Source organism: Lynx canadensis, chromosome B1 (assembly GCF_007474595.2).
Source record: "Lynx canadensis isolate LIC74 chromosome B1, mLynCan4.pri.v2, whole genome shotgun sequence".
In the NCBI taxonomy this organism is placed as follows: domain Eukaryota; kingdom Metazoa; phylum Chordata; class Mammalia; order Carnivora; family Felidae; genus Lynx; species Lynx canadensis.
Window position 1 is genome coordinate 163,457,622 of NC_044306.2, and position 26,162 is coordinate 163,483,783.

Genomic DNA, 26,162 nt, shown 5'->3' on the forward strand with positions numbered 1-26,162 from the left:
TATCATTTTTCTAAAGCATCTATGTAGAACTGGAATTCTTGGATCATATAGTAACTGTGCTTAGCCTTTTGAGGAACTGCCTGTTCTCCAAAGTAGCCGAACCTTTTTACAGTTCCACGATCAGTGTATGAGAGTTCCAATTTCTGCATGTCCTCACCAACACCTGTTACTTTCTTTTTGAGTACAGCCATCCAAGCGGGCGTAAAATGGTATTTTCTCTACTTTTTAAAACCAAATAATCTTTCAAAGCTCTTTTTTTTAACCATGCCTTCATTATGGGACATCAAGGCATTGATACTACATTTGATCAGTAATGTAAGCATGTTGACGGACTCCCATGTGTGAGTTGTTTTGAAATTTGGAGAAGTTTCAAGCTGCTTTTACGTGTTCTATAAACGACAGTCATGTATTTCTAGTAGTCTAACAAAGGGAATCAATCTTATAACAAATTCATTAAATATCTGACTTTACATATTTTAAAACATGGAAATAACCAAAGTGCACTACACCATCAAAGGTATTGTGAAACTAGTAATTTAAAGGATTCTTTTTTTTTATCAAAAACATTTTTTAAAGTTTTTTCTTATTAGTCTAATGGTTATAATCGTATATTCTACTTCTGAACTCACTTAAGAGTACAAAGTACTTAATAGTGAAGAGTATTCAAACCCTTACCTCAAACACTTTGTCCCCTACGCTACTAGCAAATAAACACAGAACTGATTAAAAATTCTAACGGAATCAACGCCTGTGAACTTTAAGTCAGTATGCTGTAATTAAGCCAAAGACTATCAAATAAATTTGACAATGTGTTGACAGAACCACTGTTACCACACAATCTGCAGAAGTATCGACAACAAGTTCCACTAACCTGGCATTTTCTTCTTCTGGCCTTTCAACTTCATTTTCATCTACCAAAAAAAATACATAAATAAATAAATAAAATTAACAAACAAACCACTCTTAAAGAAACCAGTATTATGAAAATCTGAAGTGATCATCACAAGCACTAACCTAGGTCCTTTGCCAAATCACTGTGCACATGCACGTCCCATGGGCCTATAAGCACATCCAAAGTTAGATCACCTTATAATGACTTAACAAGATATGTCTTTTATGAAAAAAAAAATGACTTTACTTTTATAAAAGTAAGCTTAATTTAAGAGGCATTAAAAATTTCTAGATCTTTGTTAAGGAAACCCTACACATTTACATTCCAAAGAATATTACTAATGCTGAATCTTGCCACCAAAGACAATTTTACAGGTTTGTCAAAGCCACAGCATCAAGGAGCTGCATGGTGCTCAAACGTGCACTTTTACTATACTAAAGAATACATATTTTAGGTAAGGAATAAATAATTAACTTTCAAATCTAGTTATCATTAACAGACAAGGGACTGTGACTTAATGAAAAGTTAAAAGCTAGATGTCAAGTCCCTTTCAAGAGGGAAGTACAAAGTGCACTGAACTTATTTTTGGGAAAAAAGATATATACGAGATAACTGAAAACTATAAGGCTAAGGGACATGAGATACTTGTAATGATGTGGGTTAAAGAGCAGTCTCTTAAAAAAGAAAAACTTCACCTTAATACAGGAGACATTCGGGGTTTTCTTTATGGGCCATAATGTATTCCATCTCTTTCTCTCTCTCTCTCTTTTAATTAATTATTTTTAAAGCACGACTTTCAGACAAGGAGGTACCCTTGCAGGTGCATTCCATACAAACTGACCATCAAGAAACAAGACGTTAGTTTTACAGCATCAACTTTATTTAGCTATTATTACAGAAAGACTGTTTCTGAAAGAAAGGGACAGGGAGGGCATCCTACAGCCAAGGGGCAAGAACAGACACACCAACAGAGCTCAGAATCGAGATAGAACAGTAGGGGAAAGAGCGCGGAAGCGAGGCGGCCGGGAATCCCCGGCGGGGAGGACCGGGAGACGGGGTCCGGCCCGGTGCCCAGCCCCCGGCCCAGCCCGGCGGCCGCGGGGTGGCTGCGTGATGGGGGCGTGGGCTGGGCGGGAGGAGGCTGGGGGCGGGGAGGCGGGAACGCGCACGCCGCACTCGGCCTAACTCTCAGGCCGGAGGAGGCTCCGTACCAGAGGCCCCAGGGGCGGCATGAGGGGCCCAGGACGCCGGCCGTTGACGGGCCGGGAGGACAGGCCTGAGAGAACCCGGGAGTGAGAGAAGGGACAGGAAGTTCCGTACCGCCATAGAGCCACTCTTCCTCCTCATCCCCTCCGGTCCCGCCGCTCAGCTCCGACACTAGGCGCTCGACCTCGCCGGCCGACATGGCCGCCCCGAGCACAACTTAAAGGCGGCGATCAACAGCCCCCTCCAACCCCTTCCCAGCCTCGCTGCCCGGGGGCGCGAGAGGGGCGCGAACCCGCCGGCGAGCAAACGAAGAAAGCGCGAGACTCAAATCCAGGAAAGGCGGCCGCGGCGTTCAGCCTGCAAACAAGACGACTCCGGCGGCGATCCGCCTGCGCAGGCGCAGCAGCAGCCCCAGCGCGCGGCGTCTTTAGGAGGCTTCGCTTCCGCGGCGCCGGCCACCTGGACCTGGTTGCGCATGCGCGCCGTGGTTGGCCCCGCCCCTGTGGAATCCCGTTTTGCCTTTTTAGCGTGGCCTCCCCTGGCGTCCTGCGTCGGGGAGGGTTCCCCTCCCCCACCCTTTCCTCTGATAAGCTGCCTATGCCGGCCAGCGTACTCTTGTTCCCTTGTCCTTTAACGCTTTCTTTCTCAACTTTTTTGTCTGTGTTTTAATCTTATTAAAGGCCTTGTTTCGTTCTTCACATGTTGTATCACTCGACACAGAATTGTTACCTTATCGCTCGTTTCTCATTAGAGAGGAAAACAATGCCTACTTTGTTGAATATTTAATTTTAACAGCAAACGAAAGCCGAGCTCGTGAATGAATAATGCATTCTCTTTGTTACAATAAAACGTTACACATAAGGTCGAAGACCCCCCTCATCCACTACCGTCCTTTGCACAAGTATCCCTCGTTTTCTGTTTGGTGTGAATCCTCGGATTTTCTATATGTTTACTTCACGTGTATTGTTTTGGTGGAAGAACCTGAGATTAACGAATCTTAAAGGGTGCGATACTGTGTATCATTCTGCGGATTGCTTTTTTTTTTTTTTTTAATTTTTATGAAGTGTCTTGGAGATCCTTCCCATGTTAGTATACATCAAACTATATCCATTTTTAAGTGCTTCCCAATATTCCATAGCATGGCTATCACAAAATGTATATAGCTATTTCCCTAGTGGTGTACATTTAGATTGGTTTCAACTTTTCACTTTAACCACCCTCCCTAAAAACACTACAAACATTTACAAAAGCCTTGTAAATGACTTCTTGCAGATTTTTACAAGTATTCTCCAAGATCATAATGTTCAGTTTTTTAGTAAATAATGCCACATCATCAGGCTACTTTGAACACATCTTTTAAGGAGAAGGTCATCTATGATGGGTCGAAATTAGTGTTCTAGTTCTTAACTATAACTACTTAGTTGCATGACCTCAGGTAATTAACCTTTCTTTGCTTCAGTTTTCTCCTCTACAAAATGGGAAAGCTGCATTTAATGGTCTCTAAGGTTTCTTTTGGTCCAAAAGTTTTCAAATAGGACACTCAGTTTTCAACAGGAAGTCATTCTAGTTTACAAATCAATCATGGGTTTACTTGCTGTCTGGTCAATAAATATTGTTCTTCATTTAACACTTATTGAATATCTGCTGTTTAAGAACTTGGAAAACAAAAATATGAATAAAGCATAGTCCATGCTCTTAAAATGCTATCAATTTATTAAGAAAGTCAGAAGTGTCTTAATTAGTTCCCCTACAAGGGAAAAAAGATGGATATGCTTTAATAGAAACACAAATGAAATGTTTACATCCCAACAATGCCACACCATCTCCCCTTATTTAAACAAATCATGTGGTTTTAATCTCCCCTTACCTTTGAAGACTCAAAGGCTATTCCCAGTCTCCCTTATCTGTTTAGGATAATCCCTTGCAGACTTCTAAACTCTGTTGAGGTATCAATGTTGAGGCCAACATTGTGATATCTTTCCTGAATCCCACTTTATTTCCTTCCCTTTCTTTGTTCTATAAATATATTTATGGAGGGTCCACCAAGTGCCAGAGACTCTTCTAGGGTATGCAGATTCAGCAAGGAGTAAAACAAGGTCCTTCCTCTTGGTGAAGCTTTCATTCTAATGAAGGAAGAGAGACAATAAACATATAAAGGTACAGCTTTGTCAAGTTGTGATAAGGATTATAAAGAAGACTAAGCAGGATAGGGGGACCTAGAGCAGAGTGATGAAGAGGGATTAGGTGCAATTTTATAATAAGAGATCAGGGAAAGCTATTCTAATAACGTGACATAAGAATAGAGAGCTGAATGGAGGAAAGAAGTAAGCCCTTGTGGACTTCTGGGTGAAGCCCTATCTGACTGAGAGAATAGGAATTGCAAAGGCCCTGAAGCAGAAGTGTGCTTGGTGCATTCAAGGAACCCAAAATGAAATGGAATGGAGGGAGTAAGAAAGAGGATAGAGATGAGATCAGAGTTATTGGAAGGTGAGTAGAGCAGAGCTAATTACACCCTTCTAGACTCTATGCTGCTTCTATGGCATGTGTCTATCACATCCTACGGTATCTAGGTATCACATCTACCTTCCTAGAACTCTTCACTAGATGAAGTCCTTCCTCAAACAAGGCATCTTCTTACATGCCACTTATTCATGAGATGGTGCCCAGCACTTAGATCTTGGCCTCTACTGACAGTAATGGAATGACAATTTTACAGTCTGCTTAGGAATATCTTGGGGCGCCTGGGTGGCTCAGCCGGTTAAGCGTCAGACTTCAGCTCAGGTCACGATCTCACGGTCCGTGAGTTCGAGCCCCGCGTCGGGCTCTGGGCTGATGGCTCAGAGCCTGGAGCCTGTTTCAGATTCTGTGTCTCCCTCTCTCTCTGACCCTCCCCCGTTCATGCTCTGTCTCTCTCTGTCTCAAAAATAAATAAACGTTAAAAATAAATAAATAAATAAATAAAACGTTAAAAAAATTTTTAAAAAGGAATATCTTAAGGCAGTCACTCATAGTCCTGTCTATTTATTATTCCATGAGTCTATAATGAACTTTGGTGCTTTCATGGAAGAACCAACTGCCTTCTGCCATGGATTGTCTTTCTCCTTTTGGCTGCCTAAAATAAGCTTGTCTTTCAAGATGCTACTTAAACTGAACTGAAGAGTTGATGAATAATAACTGAGGCATCAGAATTGCCTTTACAGTGGAGGTAGCATTTCAGCTAAGCTTTGAAAATAAAGATTTTCACAGCAGAGAAGCCCATAAATCACTAATAACCACTCATAAAAGGCCTCTTCCTTCCTTCCTTTTATACTGAGTTCCTTGCCTGGATAAGCTTCTTTATCTCCCGACTCACCAGCAGAGTTTAAAGATAGGTAATTTGAAGACATGATATAAACTTAAGACTTCTTCAAACTACAATACTCTATATGTTCTGATTATATTTGTTTTCCATCTTATCATTGTGTGTGTCTGTGTATGGGTGTGTGTGTGTGTGTGTGTGTGTGTGTGTGCAGTTTGTTGGTTCTTAGGAAAAAAAACCCAAAATAACTAAGCATCAGTTTAAATATATCTCTCTTTGGGAAGTACTGAAAGGGATTGCTTAATAGATGATGATTAAAATGACGGCAAGAGGTAAAAATCAAAGTGCCTTGCTCAATATCTAGTAGATAGCAAGTACTCATTAATGTGCTTTGCATGAATATGGCATTTAGGCCTGACTGTGTTATTCACTGCCAACTTTAGTTACGTCCCTTAAATCTCAATGTTCTTCAGTTTCCTCATCAGTAAATTGATATATTAAAACATCAAATTACACCTGCATCCTGGAAGGCTAACAAAGCTAAAGTGAGGGTTCAAATGTCAATGCATGTGACAAGTTAGAGGCAAGATGGTGGTATGCTATGGTTTAGGCCTTTTGTCCTTTGAACAACCCGAATCACTGCACATATGTAGAGTGCAGTTTGTTTCTTTCTAGATACTTCCTTTATAGGTACTTCAATGGGGAGTTAAGCACCAATTATCCATCTTCCTCTGCATTCTGACATATTTTAATACTAATTTTTATATTGCTATTTGTTTCTGGAAAATTGTTTCATCTCCTATTCAGCTCTATACTGTTGTGTAAACTGCACGCTCCCTAAGGATGAGAACAATTTTTTTTTATTTCTGTCTTCACCAGATAAGTGCTTAGTAAACCCTTAAGCCAAACGTTGATCATCCATGTGGAGGGCTTAGAAATGAGGCAAAAGGAGATATGTTTGATTTTGTGAGGAATAATAATTGCTAATTATGCTGAACAAAGAAGTACAAATCACATTGAAATAAAGTAAATCTAATTATCTTCAAGCATGTAATTTCAGCAGGAATTCTTTTGACTCCACCGTAATATCTGAGAGCAAGAAATGGATTTTTCCTGGATTCTCTTCTCTTTTCTGTCTACCTTGTCTCCCAAGGTCATTTCCTCCAGTCCCATGACTTTTAATACTGTCTATGTGATATATGTCACTGACAGCCAATGACTCCCAGTTTTGCTTCTGCAGTCTCAACTTGTCCTTGAGCTCACTCTGATGTTTCACTGATGCCTTCCTTGATATTGAGTAAGCATGTCAAACTTATGCCAAAAACAGAACCTGTGAGTTGCCCTCCCAAACCTCTCCTGTCCCACTCCCATACTCCCTCTATCAGTAATCATTATCCAACGTTGTTCCAGCCAAAACTCAACGAATTACCCTTGATTCCTCTCCTTCCCTTACGAATCCCTCTCATACCGAGGAAAACCTGTTAGCAAGGCCCATTAGTTCTTCCTGTAAAATATATCCCAAATCTGTCTAATTCCCTCCATCTCCATTGCCACACTGCATTTTGAGTAATACAAACCCTTCAATAGCTTCCTGTTACACAAAAAATCCAAACTTTCAGTATCCAAAAATGCAGTATACAATGGTATAGACAATGGAATGTAATCCTGCCTTAGAAAGGAAGAAAATTCTGACTCATATGTTAGATGAACCTTGATGATATTATGCTAAGTGAAATAAGCCAGTCACAAAAAGACAAATACTGTATGATTTCATTTATATAAGATATCTAGAATAGTAAATTTACGGAAATAGAAAGTAGAATTGTGGTTGCCAGTGGGAAGGGGCAATGGGGAGTTCTTGTTTAATGGACATAAAGCTTCAGTTTTGCAAGATAAAACAGTTCTGGAGTCTGGTTTTACAACATTGTGCAAATAATTTACTGAACTGTGTACTTAAAAATGGTTAAATGGTAAATTTTATGTATTTTGTCACAATTAAACAAATAAACAAACAAACAAACAAATACATGTCCTGACTGAACTCAGTGCATTTATTCCCCAATCTGCTTCTCTTCTGGTTTTCCGAATCTCAGTGACCATTACTTAGCAGTCATCCAGCCAGGAAACTGGGTGTGAACCTGGAATCCTCCCTCTATCTCATTCTCTTTGTCAATCTTCGTAACATCTTTTTATATACCCCACTCTGTCTAGCCGCTTTGTTGGTATCCTTACCTGTTCTCACCCAGAGTTGTTTCTGTGACTGTTTTCTTTTTTTTAGTATGAAATTTATTGTCAAATTGTTTTCCATACAACACCCAGTGCTCATCCCAACAGGTGCCCTCCTCAATACCCATCACCTGCTGTGACTGTTTTCTAAATAATCTCCCTGTCCTAAATCTTATCACTCAAACTGTTTTCCATTTAGAATTCTTTCCCCCCTAAAACTCCAGATGTGAACAAACTATATCCACTCCTAACAACCCTTTAACTGTACTCAATTGGCTGCTACTATTTAGAATCAAAAGTAAGACTCACTCTGATCTTGTCCCTTTTTTCTAGTTCCTAGCTCCTGTTTCAGCTTGGGCCTCTCTTCATACAATACACTCCAGCTATACAAAACTGTGTGTATTTCCAGAGAATGTGTTGTATGGTTTCATGTCTCTATACCTTTGTCCATGCAGTCTCTGCTTGGGACTGCCAGGAATGTTCCTCCCCATCCTGTCCACCTGGTGAACACCTGGTTTTCTTTGAAGACAACTCAAAACTCATGTCTTATATGCAACTTCTTCTGACCACTTCCTTTTTTCCTTAATGCAATCAAAATTTATTTTTCCTCCTTTGTAACTCTTATCCATTAAAAAAAAATTGCTTCTGTAACTGTATTGCATTTGCTTTCTTTACATGTGGGGGTCTTTTTATTTCAGATTCTTTTGAAGGCAAGGCTGTGCCTTATTTCTATTTATATGATCAATGCTTAACACAGTGTATCAAATACTGTACATGTCCATTAAAAGTTCGTTGACTATATCATTTATTATATGGATATGAATTGAACACTTATTCGTCATTTAATCAACATTTATTAAATACATGTTATTTTCTAGTGTTGGATATACCAGGCCTTTAAGTGTATAATGTTGTAGGAAAACAAGATTGTTAAAAGTTACATCATGATATGGCAAATACTTAGCAGAGGTGAAAATTCTTCATGGATCAAGGAATTTATTTCATTAACCATTGTGCCTTTGTTGCCTAGGTCAGTGATTATACCTAGTAAGTGCTTAACAAATAGTGATTGAATTGAACTGAACTTGTGAAACATTCTGGGCTCAATCTATTGACTTAATTGTGCATGCATATACTGTTCTAGGCAGGGATTAGCTGGGGAGAAATTGAGAAATCATGAAGGATTTGTGCCATTACAAGGAGTCTGGCTGTATCCTACAGGCAACTGGGCCAGACTTGGTAGGACCAGGTTAGTTCATTAGGAAGAAAACTGAATTGGAGGGAAAAGAGATATAAAACTGGGAAATGATGGGGGATCATCGCTAGTGTCCAGTTGAGTGGTGACGGTGGATTAAGCCGGTGACGCCAAGGATGGATGGGCCGAAGGGGCTAGATTCTAGGATTTTTGAAGCAGATCCAGATTTAGTGCCAATGAAATGAGGGAAAGAAGATGGAGAAAGTGAAAACGAGACCAGTAGGTTTCTTATGAGGCTTGAGCGATATAATGTATGTGACAGCAATCTATTAACTACAAAAATTACACATCACTTGGTTGTTTTCATCTTCTATTGGCGGCTCTGAGTTTAGATGAGCAAACCTGCTTTTAGAGACGTGTAGAGGATCCAAGGAAAATGCCAAATTTCGGATTCGCTTTTATTATCCCAGAGATTTCTCAAGACGCAGGGAAAGGGAACCTGAGCCCAGAGGGAGAGAAGAAAACAGTTTAGCGAGGCCCAGCCCTTCCGAATCACCCAGGAGCCACACAGCCCTGCCCTCTTCTCCCCAGCCCCCATCGTCCTTCCGCAAGTTCTCCGCGCCAGCCAATCACGCTCCTCTACGTCATCAATGTGCGCGGACACTGGACAAGTCAGAGGCAGCACCACGTGTACTGTGTTGACTGTCAAAGCCTTCAGGAGCCCAATTCCCGGAAGCTGTGAGTTCTGAAAGAAGTTCCTGCACTCGAGTCTGCGAGCCCCCAACCATGAGCGCCCCGGGCGTGCTGTCCTTTACCCAGCAAGGCTGGGAGCAGGTGCTGGCCAAAGTGAAACGGGCTTTGGTCTACCTGGACGCCGCCTGCGCCGAGAGCCTGCACTGGGGCTGCGGATCCACGCGGCTTCTGGAGGCGGTGGGAGGTCCTGAGTGTCACCTGCGGGAGTTCGAGCCCGCCGCTGTTGGTGGTGGAGCCAAGCAGCCTAAAGCGGTGTTTGTGTTGAGCTGCCTGCTGAAAGGCCGGACCGTGGAGACCCTACGGGATATCATCTGTCGCAGTCACTTCCAGTACTGTGTGGTGGTCACAGCCGTGAACCACGCTGTCCACCTCACCGCTAATCACGTGCCGGCGGCTGCAGCGGCCGAGCTGGAAGGGCAGCAGCCGGTGTTCGAGCAACTGGAGGAGAAGCTGTGTGAGTGGATGGGCAATATGAACTACACCGCCGAGGTGCTCCACGCCCCGTTGTTGCTCGCCCCTGTGGCTCCCCACCTTGCCTTGACTCCAGCCTTTGCTTCCCTTTTTCCACTGCTCCCCCAGGATGTGCATCTCCTTAACAGCGCCCGACCGGACAAGAGGAGGCTAGGAAGCCTGAGTGAGGTGGATGCCACAGCCCTGACCCCTGAGCTGTTTCTGCAGATCAGGTGCCTGGTGTCAGGCCTCAGTTCTCTGTGTGAGCATTTCGGCGTGCGGGAGGAGTGTTTTGCCGTAGGTTCCCTCAGTCGGATCATCGCTGCAGATCTGGCTAATTATGCCCCTGCCAAGAACAGGAGGAAGACTGCCACAGGCAGGGCATCAGTGGTCTTTGTGGACAGAACTCTGGATCTCACGGGTAAGTGGGGTTGCGGTGGGTCTTCCTAACCACTCTCCAAAGTTTTGGGACTTTCACTGATTCAGCATATGCTTTATTGACCTCTGACTATATGTCAAGTTGAGGATACAGAGATCAACTAGATGGATACAGCCCCTGATCCCACAGAGTTTGTCATCTAGAGGGGAATACAGACAAGCAAATTAGCAATTACAGTAGTCAATTTGTTAAACGCTGTAACGGGTAAATACATCTTTAACATGCACTGCTTTGTTAAACAACAACTACATCTAGCTAAAGATACTGGGGACATGGAATAATGCTGACATGGAGGAGAACTGTACACCTGGGAACCTTTTAGAAATGTGCAGATGCACGTGGATGGAACTGGAGAGTGTGATGCTAAGTGAAATAAGCCATACAGAGAAAGACAGATACCATATGTTTTCACTCTTATGTGGATCCTGAGAAACTTAACAGAAACCCATGGAGGAGGGGAAGGAAAAAAAAAAGAGGTTAGAGTGGGCGAGAGCCAAAGCATAAGAGACTCTTAAAAACTGAGAACAAACAGGGTTGATGGGGGGTGGGAGGGAGGGGAGGGTGGGTGATGGGTATTGAGGAGGGCACCTTTTGGGATGAGCACTGGGTGTTGTATGGAAACCAACTGGACAATAAATTTCATATATTGAAGAAAAATAAAATTTTAGCAGATTTCAAAAAAAAAAAAAAAGAAATGTGCAGATGCCAGTATTCACAGTAATGCTTCATAAGACGGCTCTAATTTGTGGGAGAGATGTTGACAGATGAACCAGTGCAAGGGAAACTGTACAATACATGAAATTATCACAGACAGTTTAGTTTTAGGTCTCTTTAAATGAGTGTTAACAAACACTTAAATATCTTGAGATTAAATGCAATTGTATTTAGTTGAATATCTTGAGATTAAATGAAATTGTATTTAATTGAATATCTTGAGATTAAATACAGTTGAGACCAACCACAATTGTAGAAAATATTTTCAAATGTTCAGTGATTGATTCTTAGCTCTCATTCTATTGAAGATTCACTTGTATTTAATTGGATATCTTGAGATTAAATACAGTTGAGACTAACCACAATTGTAGAAAATATTTTCAAATGTTCATTGATTGATTCTTAGCTCTCATTCTATTGAAGATTTGGTAGGTCATATCAAATTTTAATAATGTATCAATCATTTATATGTGTAGAGAACAAATGTAACCCTTAAAATAGATGAAGAGAAAACACTTTCTGATAGTGACATGTGCATATTTTCAAAGGTCAACTTTATGATTCTCTAATTAGGTAGATGTAATGTTACTAGTAGTATAGTCTGGCCACACCCAAATTCAGGGAGAATGATCAGGAAACTGACCTTGGCAAGCATTTTTCTGAGGAGATCAGAAAAACAGTGGAATGAAGTTGTAAAAACCACAATAGCTGTATTTGAGTCTTTGACCTTATAAGATTAATTTTCAGATCATAAAATAGAAAGTAAGCTAAATGAGAATACTGAAATGTCAGCTTAATTATGTGACAAAAAAAACAGGTGTCTAGTCCGTCAGTGCGATTTAAGTATAACTGTAACCGCCCAGAACTCTTAAAAGGATTAAAAAGCATCTGAGGAGTTTATGCTTGTTGAATTTTTGAGTGTGTGGTGTATACTGTTTATAATTCTATTTCCTTACGCCCCAAATAGGACAGATTGTTTCACAATGAACTGTCACATAGTTTTGTGCCCCTCCCCCACCGTTCTGACTTCAGTTAGGCAAACTTTAGTGTCCTGGCTGTCCAGCATCATAGCAACAGTTCTGTTAAGTCTTAGGCATCTCTTTCTTGTATATGACTCTTGAAAATATAAGCCATCAGAAAACTTCCATGCATTCCCATCACCAAATGTGGTATATCTGCACCCACATATTTTTCTTTCTTTGTATTAAAAAGAGAGGTACTGTCTCTGCTGCTATCTAATGACAACTTCTTCACCTTTGCAGACTAGGTCCTTTCCCTTTTCACTTCTCTCAAAGATTTACCTCTGATATGTACCCTCCCCTATTCCTAGATCATCATTAAAAAAAAAATCTTTTCTACTGGATTTTTCCGGTCAACGTACAAACAGAATGTAGCATCTTTTTTCTCAGCCCCTCGTGGTCCTCCAACTTGTTTTATTTCTTGCTCCATTTTACAGCAAACTTGAAAGAGTTGTCTGTACTTGCTGGCTCTACAATCATCTGCTCCAATTTTCCCTTGAGTCCCCTTCAGTTAGTCTCCTTCCCCTCTAATTGCCCCGCCCCCCCCCCCCCCCCAGTGCTTCCCAGCAATTTCAAATCTCCATCAAGATCACTAATGGCCTCCATATTGCCAAATCCAATGTTCAATTATCAGGATTCATTTTACTCCCTCTCAAAGCAGCATTTGACACAGTGGAGTAGAGGACGCAGAGAGTTAAAAATATAAAAAAATATTAAGACATACAAAAGATACACGGATAATGCAGGTTCTTGTGTAATCACCATGAATATGGAAATCTGACATGCCATTTGCTTGCTGACCATCTTCCCACAGCCTTCCATCACACCCTCTGTCAAATCCAAATTCTTTACCTTTGTTTTCAAGGCCATTACAAGACCTGCCTGCGTATACCTCTCCTACCTCATCTCTCATTGATCTCCCTTCACACATTAGTCTCCCACCTCACTGGCTACCTGGCCATCCCTCAACATGCCAAGTATGTCCCAGCCTCAGGGCCTTTGAAGTTAGTTCTTCTGCAGCTCAGCTTGGAATGTTCTTCCTTCACGTATCTACGTGGCTTTCTTGTTGACATTTTGGAATCTCTGCTCAGATTTCTGCTTCTCAGGCAAGGCTTCCCTGACCACCTTTTTCTAGCTACTCTGTAACCCTAATTGGGATTAGTTTGTTCTTGTGGCCCTAGTAATTTATAAATTAATGTCTTTTTATTTTTATTTTTAATTTTTTTAAATGTTTATTTATTTTTGACAGAGAAAGAGAGACAGTGCATGAGTGGGGGAGGGGCAGAGAGCGAGGGGGAGACACAGAATCCGAAGCAGGCTCCAGGCTCTGAGCTGTCAGCACAGAGCCTGACGCGAGGCTCGAATTCACAGACTGCGAGATGATGACCTGAGCCGAAGTCGGACGCTTAACCAACTGAGCCACCCAGGGGCCCCAAAATTAGTCTTTTTAATGGATACCTTTTCAATAATCACTCAAATTGTCTTCCAGATGAACAGATTAATGATTCATTTGTATCAAAGATGTTTCAACATACTCTTATGACCTCCTGTTGGAAATATTCCGGACTGATTTTCAGTTGGCACATAGCTGTGTTGTCAAACCTGTTTTTTAAACATTAAAATTCTGTACTAGTGAGTAGAGGGAAATCCTCTACTTTTTGGGACTGCAAGTCCCCCACTACTGTTGCCCAGTAGAGAAGAGTGATAGGACCTAGGAGAGTGTTGGAGTGTTGGTGTGGAGACAGCTGGTCCCCCAGAGCTGCTGAGGGTACTGAGATAGCGAGGGGTGGTGGCAGTGATGGCTGTGGGAATGCAACACTTGCCCTCCTCCAAGGTGGTCCCAAACTGAATGGGGTGGTAGGTGGATGGTATTGGTGGCATTATTGTTAGCATGGGTGCTCTCTGTCATTGGTCCAGTCTCTATGGTGTCCAGGAACATACCTGATCACCATGCTCAAATTTTTTCCTGATCTGTCTGGGATGTAACAAGAATAAGGACTTGGGAGTCATGACAATACATTTAATGGAGAAGCTGTTACAAGAGTTTGGTGTGGATTCTTACATCAGATTGTGACTTAGATTGGTGCTTTGTTTATCCAGTGATAGCTGCAGCATATAAAAGATTACACCAGGGACACCTGGGTGGCTCAGTCGGTTAGGTGTCTGACTTTGGCTGAGGTCTTGATCTCGCAGTTGATGAGTTCAAGCCCCACGTTGGGTTCTGTGCTGACAGCTCAAGGCCTGGAGCCTGCTTCAGATTCCATGTCTCCCTCTCTCTGCCCCTACCCCACTCACGCTCTCTCTCTGTCTCAAAAATAAGTAAACATTAAAAACATTTTTTTTTCAAAAGATGATACCAACAATTTCTAAAAATTAAAAGATGATTGGAAATTGTTGGAATGAGTTGAATACTTGGAGTTTCAATTTAAATTACTTGACAGCAGTTTTAATATAGGAATCAAAAGGAAATACATTTTTCAGGGTTTGAGTTAGGTGTTAATTTTCATATACATGTATTAATTTTGTATTAGTTGTTTAATGTTTTGGATAACATCCTTGACAATTTACCATTAGAAAATTTATATGCTTATATACCTTCTTAGAATAAGTTAGCACTACCAAAAATAACCTCCAATAATTCATAAATATCTGTCATTCTTAACATCTTGCTTACAGTACAAATAAATTTCTTTCTCATCTATTGTCATCACCTTTGTGGAGAGTAATACTAATTTGCCTAATAGTTGGTATAAACATTTATTGAAGGCCTACTACGTGCCAATTATTGTTCCAGGTATAGGGAAACAGTGATAAACAAGACAGACAATTTCCTTACTCTCCTGAAGCAGTTAATAAACTCTCAACTATAGAAACACTGAAATGCAGTAGAAGTTCAGAAAATTTGTTGTAATTATTTGAGAAGCAAATGGCTGCTGATGTCTGTTTGCTATGATTTTGGCTTACTTTTGCCATGTCTAGACCACCCGGAAGCTTGGGTCCCTGCTTCAGGGTGCGTCAGGCATGTTTGCACAGGGCATCTAAGAGTGTGTCAGGCATGTTTGCACAGGGCATCTAAGTACAACATTCTGTGGACTGTTCTGGCTTCCAGTTTGTTTCAAGGGAGAATTAAAAAGGTGGATGTGATTTATGAATCCCTAAAAGGTTTGAGTCTGGTTTCCTTTCCATTGTTTTGTGGTTCTTAAGACTGACTGGAGTGCTTTGCTGATAATCTTCAAGTTCAAAATCAAAAGACAGGAGGTGGCGGCAGTAAATCTGGGATTTAAATTTCCTCTCCTGGTTCAATTCTTCTAAATTTTAGTTTCATGTAAACTTTTAAAATACATCCATTCGATTAAAGATTTACTTCCAATCCAAAGGGTGGCTCTTATTCCTGGGATTATGATACACTGATGCATTTATATTTGTTTTAAGATGTATATATTATTTGTTAAAGTATTGAAATTTGAGACTGTTAACAGCTAACATTTGAGAGCATATTACTTTTCTCACCACTCTGCATATCTCAGCTCCTTTGATTTTCACAATAGTTGTGTGAAGTATTATAATTATCTCCACTTTGCAAATGAGGAAACAGAGAAATTGAGGAGTTATGTAGCTTGCCCAAGATCACACAGTTAGTAAGTGGCAGTCAGGATTTGAACCTTGACAGTTAACTCCAGAGCCTGTGCTCATAACCCATCTCATATACGTTACTACAGAGAAAAGTTTGGAAACTCTTGTGCTAGATAGTAGAGATGCTGCTGAGAGGGTATCCAGCCAGCAGCTTCAGAGACTAAACACAGTTGTTGGGCTCCAATCCTGCCATCGTGTTCAGAAAAGCGATTTATTCTTTCTTCCCCCAATCTGATTTTCCACAAAATACAAAATAATCAGCGAATATTTTAGAGTTCAGAGGATATGGTTTAAAATAGAACACAAGTGTGAGGTATGATTGAGAAGACTGGTGATGTTGCTGGTGTTAAATGTACATCAGTATAATAACTTCACGTTCTGGCTTAAGTGGCTTAGTTGCTGTTTGCTCTTCATTGAGCTTTGAGGGTTTTCTCATTTGTGAACAGGGTAAAATGGTGACCTTGAAGTGCTGTTGGAAGGATATGAAATCATTCATTCATTCATTCAATATATAGCTAATATAGTGGGTAAGATTAAAAAGTGATAGGATTTCCATTTTGCATAGCATAGCTGGAGAAGGCCTTTCTGAGGATGTGACATTTGAGCAGAGATGGAAAGAAGAGGAGAAGCAAGCTGTGTGGCTGTCTTGTTGTAGAACATAAAGACCCAGTGGCAGGTGCAAAGGATCTGAGGTGGGAATATGTTTGACATGTTTGAAGAACAGTAGGAGGTCAGTGTGGATCCCTTCAGCTTGTCCTGCAAACACGGAGGGCTTGTGGTAGGAGATGAAGTTGGAGAGATCGGCAGAAGGAATGCACCGTAGGGCAGAGTAAGGACTTAGTGTAAAAGCCAAAGTATGATAGGAGAATTGGGGAGTTTCGAACTACGATGTGACGTGATCAGACTTATGTCATACGGGATCATAAACGGAAGGAGTGAGGGGATTGAGGTAGAGCCTCAATATAAGGCTTCTGCTACTGCTCGCTAGGTTGTATAATAGGCATGAGTGGTTAGGTAGGGTGGTCTTAGCTCTGCCTCTTCCTAGTCGTAGGTCCTTGGGCAAGTGCCCAACTTCTAGGTCTCAGTTTCCTGATCTGTAAAATGAAGATACCCACTCAGAGGGTCATTGAGAGGGTAAAATAAGTTAACACATCTATCTCCTAAAACAGTGCCTGGTGTATATTGGGCAGTGGAAAATGTTTCTTACTTTTAATAATTAATGATATGCATTTAAAATGACTTAAGTTTTATTACTTCAAATATGTGTTTTCTCCCTAAGGCTAAGAACATGAATACAAGAATGAGTTGTCACACATGTAACCCAGAAGAATTCTCTTACCTGACCTCTCACCTGCCACTAAAGGACATGAGAGTTGGTAAGAGCTAGCCATTTGTCAGGAGCTGCATTCTGTCATACCTAGAGAAAAAAACAAAAAGCAGAATAAGTGAGGGGCGCCTGGGTGTCTCAGTCAGTTAAGCGTCCGACTTTGGCTCAGGTCATGATCTCACGGTTCATGATTTCGAGCCCAGCATTGGGCTCCGTTCTCACAGCTTGGAGCCTGGAGCCTGCTTTGGATTCTGTGTCTCCCTATCTCTGTGCTCCTCCCCTGCTTGCCCTCTGTCTCTGTCTCTCTCTCAAAAATAAATAAACATTAAAAAAAAAAAAACAGAATAAGTGAGATTTCTATGATGGTTCTGCCACATCGCTACAATTTTGGTCACTTAGCAAAGTGTAAAGAATGGTATGGATGATACCTATTCATTTCATAAATGCTTGTTGAGCAATTTTTATGTGCAGCTTCTGTGCTAAGTGATAGTGACATAAAGCCTCACTACTCAGTGTGTCCTGGGGACTTAAAGCCTTAGCTTAACTGAAGCTAATTAAATATGCAGAATCTCAGGCCTCAGTCCACACTTATGAATCAGAATCTGTATTTTAACAGGATCTTTAGGTGATTTGAAAGTGCAGTAAAGTTTGAGAAGTGCTAATGGAAAGATCAGTCAAAGCTATTGTCCGTGAGAGACTGAGAACCAAATGAAAATGCCCAAAGCTCAGCAAATTAGAGTGAATGACATGTGCCTTCATAAGGTTTAGGTACAAAATTCTCCTTTAAGGGGTCACCATTTCTAGGTCAGTGGTTCTCAATCTGGTTTCACCTTCGAACCACACCAGAAAGTCTGATTTTTAAAAATGGGTCTTTATAAGAGACTCTTAAAAACAGAATAAACTGAGGTTTGATGGGGGGTGGGAGGGAGGGGAAAGTGGGTGATGGGCATTGAGGAGGGCACCTGTTGGGATGAGCACTGGGTGTTTTATGGAAACCAATTTGACAATAAATTTCATATTTAAAAAAAATAAAAATGGGTCTGGTGGGAAGGCTAGAATCAGAATTCTTTTAAAAGCTCCCCACATGTGCAAAGATATAAGAAGGGGCATAGGTTGTTCTGGGAATCCTTTTTAGATCATTTTTTATTAGGGCTTAAGGTGCATGAAGGTTGGGATGAATGAAGGAGTGGTAAAAGATGAGAAAGGGTGATGGGGATAATGAGGAAGGAGGTTAGGGCCATTTTCCAAAAGCCTTAAATTTAATGCTCAGTGAGGAGTCGTAAGAAATTTTTAGGCAGGCAAAGTACAGGCACACATTTCCTGTTGAATGAGTTTTCTGGTGGACAGTGTCGGGGATGGATCTATTGATTCCAAAGTGGGAACTGAGAGGTGAGTCAGACTCTGATGGGGTGGGTTTTTTGTTGCTGTTGTTTTGCTTGCTTTTTTTCTAGTCCAGTTTATTTTTTTTTTTTTAATTTTTTTTTTTTCAACGTTTATTTATTTTTGGGACAGAGAGAGACAGAGCATGAACGGGGGAGGGGCAGAGAGAGAGGGAGACACAGAATCGGAAACAGGCTCCAGGCTCTGAGCCATCAGCCCAGAGCCTGACGCGGGGCTCGAACTCACGGACCGCGAGATCGTGACCTGGCTGAAGTCGGACGCTTAACCGACTGCGCCACCCAGGCGCCCCTCTAGTCCAGTTTATTAAAGCATAGTTTACATATAGTAATATTCATCAGTTTTAGTGCGTAGTTTTGTCAACAACAGACAGTCGTGAAACCAACACCCACAATCAAGACATTTTGGAGATTGATCAGAAGACCATTATAACATCTAGGTGAGAAATGATGTGACTTTAAACTGAGTCAATAATGGAAAGAATGAGGAAAGGAGTCGTTAAGTATTTAAATGAGAGAATTATCAGCGTGGTGGCTGATATAATGGAGAGGATTAAGAGAAGATATGCCAAGTTTTCTAGCCTGGGCAGTTGCAGAATCCATTCACTGCGATAGGGAAGGTAGGAGAGGATTCAAGTTAGGGGCAGTATAATGAATGTTATGTGATTCTCTTATCCAAGATTTCTGTGTGGGGAAAGGTATTTATTGAATAAACTTGTATATATACTGCCTTATGATTATCCTACCCCCAACCCCTTCCCCTGCAAAATCCTACCTGATAGTATGGAATCCTTGAGTGGGCTTTTGACGGGTACTCAGTATCTAATACACACCCTTTGTACTCGATTTGACTGATGTGAGACAGCCATAGGTAGTGTTAAAAAACAGTGGTGTCAGTAATACTTGTAATAGTAGTATTAGAGATCTGATAACCTAACACCGCTTTCCCCATCCAGATTGTGAGTCAACTGAATATGGGATAAGAAGTTGCCAGGTGGAGGTGAAAATACTTGTTTTATTATGGATACAGTAAACATTAAGGAATGCGGCTTATGTCTATGGACAAGTGACTTCCTAACACTGAATCCTAGAATTGAAAGATTTACCCACACAACAGCAGGACTGAACCAGAGCGAGTCTTTTTCCTTCTTCCCAAGGGCAGAGCCTATCCTAGGAGTAGCAAGTAGAACAGAACCGGAGAGTCCAGGGGAAAAGTGATTGACTAAAGGACGTAAAGCAATTTTGGGAGTCTTATGCGAATTGTTGTCCTTCTTCGTAGAAGGGAACGTTAGGAGTAATACATATGTTGTTCTTACAAGACAGAACTATAATAAAATACTGAAACATCTCAAAATAATGAAAGAGAGTCACAGATTCTTGAGAAGGAATGATGGGCAATCAGCAAGGAAGTGAGTCTTTGAATATCCTAATTCAAAGAGTCCAGTAACTCTATCTCAACCCAAAGGGACAATATGCACAACCTCAAAATATTCTGTTTGTGAGTATGTTAGAAAATGCTATTGTTGCATTTCTATCTTTTTAGCCTCAGTACAGCTCTTGTGAGGGCTCGTATATGTATGTGTATGTGTATATGTATATGTATACGTATATATATTTTATTTTAATTCCAGTATCATTAACATACAGTATTAATGAGGACGTCTAAATTCTTGCTTCTCACTTTATTCTGTTTGAGTAGAGGCGAGTGAAGATGTTACCTGCCTTATGATAATGATACTAGCATATACATTCACATATGATCCACAGAATAATGCAGGATTGGTATTTTTTTGGTGCTGTTACCTAAACGAGTTTAGCCCTTGAAGCAATTGACTTAACATAGGATTTCAAGTCTTGAGGTTTGAAGATATTTAGGTGTCAGTTGGACCAACTCTGAGTTTATAGCTTGGTAAGATAGTACCACGTTTATGGAAGTTGCCTCAGATTAAACAGGGAACTAGTGGACTGTGGGACCACTAGAACCCATGCCTCCAATTTCTTTTTCCTATGCGCACCCTGGAAAAGATGGCATTGGGAAATAAAACACCCTGTGGCTATACTAGACCACATTGCTGTTGGCCAAAATAACTGGGTTCTGGTTGATTTCCATTCTTCAGCTTTTCAAATAATATTTTTTAATTTCTGTAATAAAGGAAAAATTAAGTTCTCTGAAAATTTAACTGTGATACAAGTCTTTCCATTTTATTCATTTCATAAAAGAAGAATCTGAAGTTATTGTGACATTGAGAGGCCCTGAATTCTTAGTCTTTTTTGGGTCATATAAATAGCACTAGTTAAATGTAAAAAATGAATCTTGAAACAGACAACCGAAGCCAGAGATGGAAGAAATTGTGTTCAGAAGAGCAGGACAATTGGTTGAAAGCCCATACCTGCTTTATCTGTCATTATCAAGTATGCTAGACATACATATCCTTTTGACTAAATCTAAGAAGCTGAGTGATTATGTCTGTGTAAATTTAACATTTTATTAATTCTCTGATATAATAGTAGAAACAGTAACTGATAGAATGTAAATTATTTTTCCAATTAGTTAGTCTCATGTGCTCCTTCTAGAAAATATTAGGAAAAAATGATGTTTAGGTACAGTTTATATCAACCAAAATATCCTACTATCCAAAGATAACCCTTGTTAAAATGTTTGTGTGTGTGTGTGTGTGTGTGTGTGTAACAACATATTTTTTATTCTTTTTACAATAGGAATGTATATTCACCATGGGAAGTTTAGAGGCTATAATTAGAAGAAAATAAAAATCATGATTTGAGAACTGCTTCAATATATATACCATAATTGTAAAAAAAAATTCTGTTCTATTCCTTTACTTTTTCTTATTTTTAAATGTTTTATCTATTTATTTTGAGAGAGAGAGAGAGAGAGAGCGAGAGAGAGAGAGCAAGCATACAAGTGGGGAAAGAGGCAGAGAGAAGGGGAGAGAGAGAATCCCAAGCAGTCTAGGTGCTATCATCCCAGGCCCAATTCGGGACCTGATCTCACAAACCAAACCATGAGATCATGCCCTGAGCCAAAATCAAGAGTCACATGCTTAACCCATTGAGCCACCCAGGCATCCCTCCCTCCTTTGAATGTTTAAGATGTTAAGACATAATATTTTAAGCTTATGAATGATACTTTGGCTCTGTAGAAATAACTATCAGGTTTAAAAACTTCAGGAAAAATAAGTATGTTGTATTTTGACTTCTCATATTTGGAGAGTTTCAAGAGGGATGGATTAGTTAACAATTTGCAGAGGGTTTAATGTACTAAAACTTAACAAAGACCCCTGAGTTTGGCATAGGGGAGGAGTGAGAAGCAGCCAGACTGTAGAGGCTTAAGAAATTGGGGAAGAATGGTAGCATATGTATACCACTTGTGCGTGCCATGTGTCAACAAATAGCAGTTGAAAAATAAGAATAGCTTAGTGCAGGGTTCAGATTTGGGGCACTAAGTTCAAAGAAATACTATTTTAATGATGAGTGGATATTTTCGAAAATTTTTAGTGAGTGATGAGGGAACTAGTGGAGAGAGAAATTCGTGATGCTATGAGGTAATCCTAGTATCTCCATTCCAGACTTAAAGATAGAATTCACTTAAGGCCCTCTGACCCCCATTTGGATCTCAGGACATTTGTACTCACTAGGCATTCATTCAGCAAGAATTTATTATTAAAAAAATTTTTTTTAATGTTTATTCATTTTTTTTAGAGAGAGACAGAGTGTGAGTGTGGGAGGGGAAGACAGAGAGGGAGACCCTGAATCTGAAGCAGGCTCCAGGCTCTGAGTTGTCAGCACAGAACCCGATGTGGGACTTGAACCCATGAACTGTGAGATCATGACCTGAGCCAAAGTCGGACGCTTAACCGACTGAGTCACCCAGGCAGCCCTCAGCAAGAATTAAGTGAGCAGCTTGTAAGTCTGAGTGCTAAGGGGACAACCATAAATCTAGATAGCATAAATAAGATATGGTTCCTTCTAAGCCTAATAAATGAATATTCTACAGATGGTACAAGAACTCTTTCCTCTTTACCATTAGAAGTCACCTTAGAAGCACTCATGTTGGCTCTGTCTTAAGTCATTTTTATGGACCTGTTTTTGTTGTTGTTTTTGTTGTTAATAGTGTGGTTTTGGTGGTTTCTGCCTCTTGAGTTTGAATTCTTGCTCTGTATCTTGCAAGTTACATATTCCTGAGCAAGTTACTTAAGCTAAATCTTCTACTCTGTACATGAGCATAATACCCATCTATTAGAGTTATCGTAAGAATTAAGTGGATAATAAATGTACGGTATGAAACCTAATACCTGGTTCATCACAGGCTCTCAGTAAATATTAGCTATTGTGATGAAGATGGTGGTAATGGTGACGAGGATTCCTTGGATTCTTGATTTGTTGTTTTCTACCTAGTTCTGTCCAATTAATGTGATGTGGCAAGAAGAACAGATAGAGGTAGAGACAGAGAGACATTAGGAAACAAGAAGTTGACTGATTTAGAACGGGTGGGATCAAAACAAGACTTGCCAAGTCCTACCCGTTGTTGGAAGGAGGTCACCCAACCAATGATGGCTTTTGGAAAGATAACTTGGTTTCATGGAAAAAATATTACACTGTCTCATTAGTCTTGAATTTCAATTCGAGGTCCTCAGTCATTTGTTATTAAAAGAGTTAATGGATGTGAAGTACCTAGAACCGTGTGTTGTACGCAGAAAGCACTTTACAAATGCTTGTATCATTACAAACTGTTATTCATTCATTCATTTAGTTTTCCCGTGATCTAAGAAATATTTAGCGAGAGCCTACTAGCTGCCAAGTTGCCTGCTAGACATGCTGGGTACAGGGTGAACTAGATAAAGAGTTGCCATTATGAAGATAAGGTTCTAGCAGAGGGGAGATTTGCTGTTCTTGGTCAGGTCTCTAAGCCCTCTGCGTTGTGAAGTTTTCATCAGTAAAATAAAGTTTGGCTCTAAAATCTTACAATAGTATCATCCAATGACACTATTTTCTTGGCTGAATATATGCTGATTATTTATTTATATATTAAATACCTATTGATACCTACTGTATATCAGCACTGTGCTAGGTGCTAGGAATATAGTAGTAGCCAGAGAAGACACAGTGCCTGCCCTCATGGAGCCTTAAGTCCAAAACACAAGGCATGGGTTGACTACGTAATTGTGAGCTTGATTAGTCTTATGGAGGGCAAAATGCTAGGCTTGTGATTTATGTGACAGAAAGCATATATATGTATGTATATATATATATATGTGTGTGTGTGTGTGTGTGTGTGTGTGTGTGTGTGTGTGTTACTCTTGATGGAAGGGCCATTATAGAGCATTAATACAGCTTTTTTTGAGTTTTGTGAGTTTATGTTCTCCATTTTGTGAGTTTATATTTTTGTGAGTTTATATTTTGTTGTCTGCTTAAACAGGAGCAACTGGACATCATGGAGACAACTTGGTAGAGAAGATCATTTCAGTGCTTCCCCAGCTCCCGGGCCACACCAACGATGTGATGGTTAACATGGTAGAGCTTACGGCACTCCAGAATGAAGAGAAGAGTCAGAGTATGGTTGCGCCAGGCTGTCTTGCACAACCCAAGTAAGATAAACAGGGATTGTTGTTTGTTTGTTTGTTTTCCCTCATCCTTCTCTCTCTTCCCCTTTCTTTTTCGCTGAGACCAACTGTTTTTGTAGGAAGGAAACAATGAAGAATTGGACTGGTTGAAAAACTCATAGCGGATAGCCTTTCGAAAAAAGCGTTTTTTTCCTCTAACCTTGAAATAACCATATCCATTAAACAACACTAAGGCAAAAACTACAGAGGTATCATTTACAGAGGTGTCATTTGGATATAATTGAAGTTTGTTCTGAGGATAGGTTAAGTGAATCAATTTATACATCTCCATTCCACAGGCAGTTTCACTTGGAAATGAGTCCAGCCTTACTCAATTTCTTTTTCCCAGTGGACTTTTTCACATGACTAGATAATAGCCCACAAAGCTATGAAACGGCGCCATCTTTATGCATGTCAACAATATGCTCTCGGACATCAATGACAGAAGTTTCTACTCCTATGTATGTTTTTCACATGCTTAGAGAAATCAGTAACAGAAGATGGTGTACTTTATGTTATGCAGCGTTTCAAAAACAAAAAAAAACATTTCTCTAGAAACATGACAATAAAAGGATAACAGTAGTTTTACCTCCTCTACTTTGACCTTCAATAATTCCTATGAGAAAAAAAAAGGTACTAGAAGGCGAAAAAGTGTCTGAGAATTTGTTTCCCTTATTTCTCTGTTTTTAATTTTTTTAAAAAAGAGGATCTTGTGCATTATTGTTTGAAATCTTAACAGTAACAGATACATTTGGAATTTCCTATCATATCTGGAATTAATTTTCAGCTCCTGAAGTTTTCAGCTTTTTTTTTTTTTTTTAGATAATTAATAACATTTATTGGATGCCTGGTGTGTATAGGCCAGTGTGGGAAAAAACAGAAAGTTCTATACCCTGTCTTTTTGTATACTTAAAAAATATAGGCCACATGCTCGCTTTGGCAGTGTGTATACTAACACGTAAGCCTGTGGGCTTGCAGCTATATAAATCCAGAAGAAATTGTGATTGGAAATATTTTTAGCTGGTCATAGGGCCTATTCCAAAGTTGCTCATTAAGAACTTACTATGAGCCTTGTCTGAAGTAAGTAATATGAATAACATAAAATAACATAAAATATCATCCTTGCCTTTAGGGGATACGTTCTTTGTTGGGGTAGTCATTTTTACACACAGGTTCAATTCAAAAAAAAAACAATAGAAATGATATGAACTCAAGACTCAGGTGTCTGTTACAGATTGTAAATACTACCAAGTATTGGTTCCACACGGTCTTTGTAGATCCATGTGGACCTTGTGGAAGTGGTTTAGTTTGACTTAATTATGTCTTGAAGAATTTAGAGAAAGAGAAGGGCTAACGTGAGCATAGGTTTAGGAACGGTCAGAGCCTGATGTGGGGAAGGAAGACAATGTCAGCGGACCACCAGTGCCATCAGCATTAATATTTTCCAGGACTTACCATGCGCCAAGTGCACTTCTGGGTATTTTGGGAAGTCATTTAGCTTTTATAATAACCTAGTGAGGTCGGTGTTGTTATTTCCCCATTTTACAGGTAAGGAAATAGAGGCAAAGAGACCTTGAGTAACATCATTAGCAGGAGGTGGAGCTAGAATTTTGAGCCCAGAATGTTTGGCTTCAGAGCCACAGTCTTAACGTCTGGGCTGCCTATGCAGGGGCCAGAGAGGAGCTAGGCTCACGAGTAGATTTAAAGAGACAGAAACAAAAATCAAGTTACTTGATGATTTAATTTGGAGAGTCCTATTCATTCAACATAGCAGTTACACTAAGAATATAATCCATTTTGGCCAATTTGAGCAGAAAAGGAGTTCCAGGGGGTCTAGAACTTGGAAAAAGCCTCTTCAGTGCCTTGACATCAGAGAGACTGACCTTTAACTGTTTTGTCATGAGTCATTCTGTTTAAGATTCAGATTCCAAGGGAAGAGGTGAGATTGACCTCCCTTGGACCTTGTGCCCACCCCTTGCTCAGCGCGGGACT

At 40.3% G+C, this 26,162-nt stretch overlaps 2 protein-coding genes across 19 annotated transcripts in view; one reads left to right on the forward strand and one right to left on the reverse strand.

Annotated features, from left to right (window-relative positions):
- Positions 1 to 2,551, reverse strand: part of FIP1L1 (factor interacting with PAPOLA and CPSF1) — an 81,377-nt gene extending 78,826 nt beyond the window's left edge. For 7 of the 18 annotated variants that reach the window (XM_030313867.1, XM_030313866.1, XM_032592983.1 and 4 more), the window contains exons 1-3: positions 2,213 to 2,486; positions 1,015 to 1,059; positions 872 to 911 (exon numbers count right to left, since the gene is read on the reverse strand). In XM_030313867.1, coding sequence (XP_030169727.1) covers positions 872 to 911; positions 1,015 to 1,059; positions 2,213 to 2,297 — 170 coding nt within the window. In that variant the 5' untranslated portion in view covers positions 2,298 to 2,486. Of the gene's footprint in view, positions 1 to 871; positions 912 to 1,014; positions 1,060 to 2,212 lie in introns of all 18 variants that reach the window. The other 11 variants (XM_032592984.1, XM_032592989.1, XM_032592988.1 and 8 more) reach the window with 6 other exon arrangements.
- Positions 2,552 to 9,466: 6,915 nt separating this feature from the next.
- The window catches only part of SCFD2 (sec1 family domain containing 2), a 401,788-nt gene continuing 385,092 nt past the window's right edge, over positions 9,467 to 26,162 (forward strand). The window contains exons 1-2 of the mRNA XM_030313874.2: positions 9,467 to 10,441; positions 23,987 to 24,155. Of these exons, the coding sequence (XP_030169734.1) occupies positions 9,604 to 10,441; positions 23,987 to 24,155 (1,007 nt within the window). The 5' untranslated portion in view covers positions 9,467 to 9,603. The remainder of the gene's footprint in view (positions 10,442 to 23,986; positions 24,156 to 26,162) is intronic.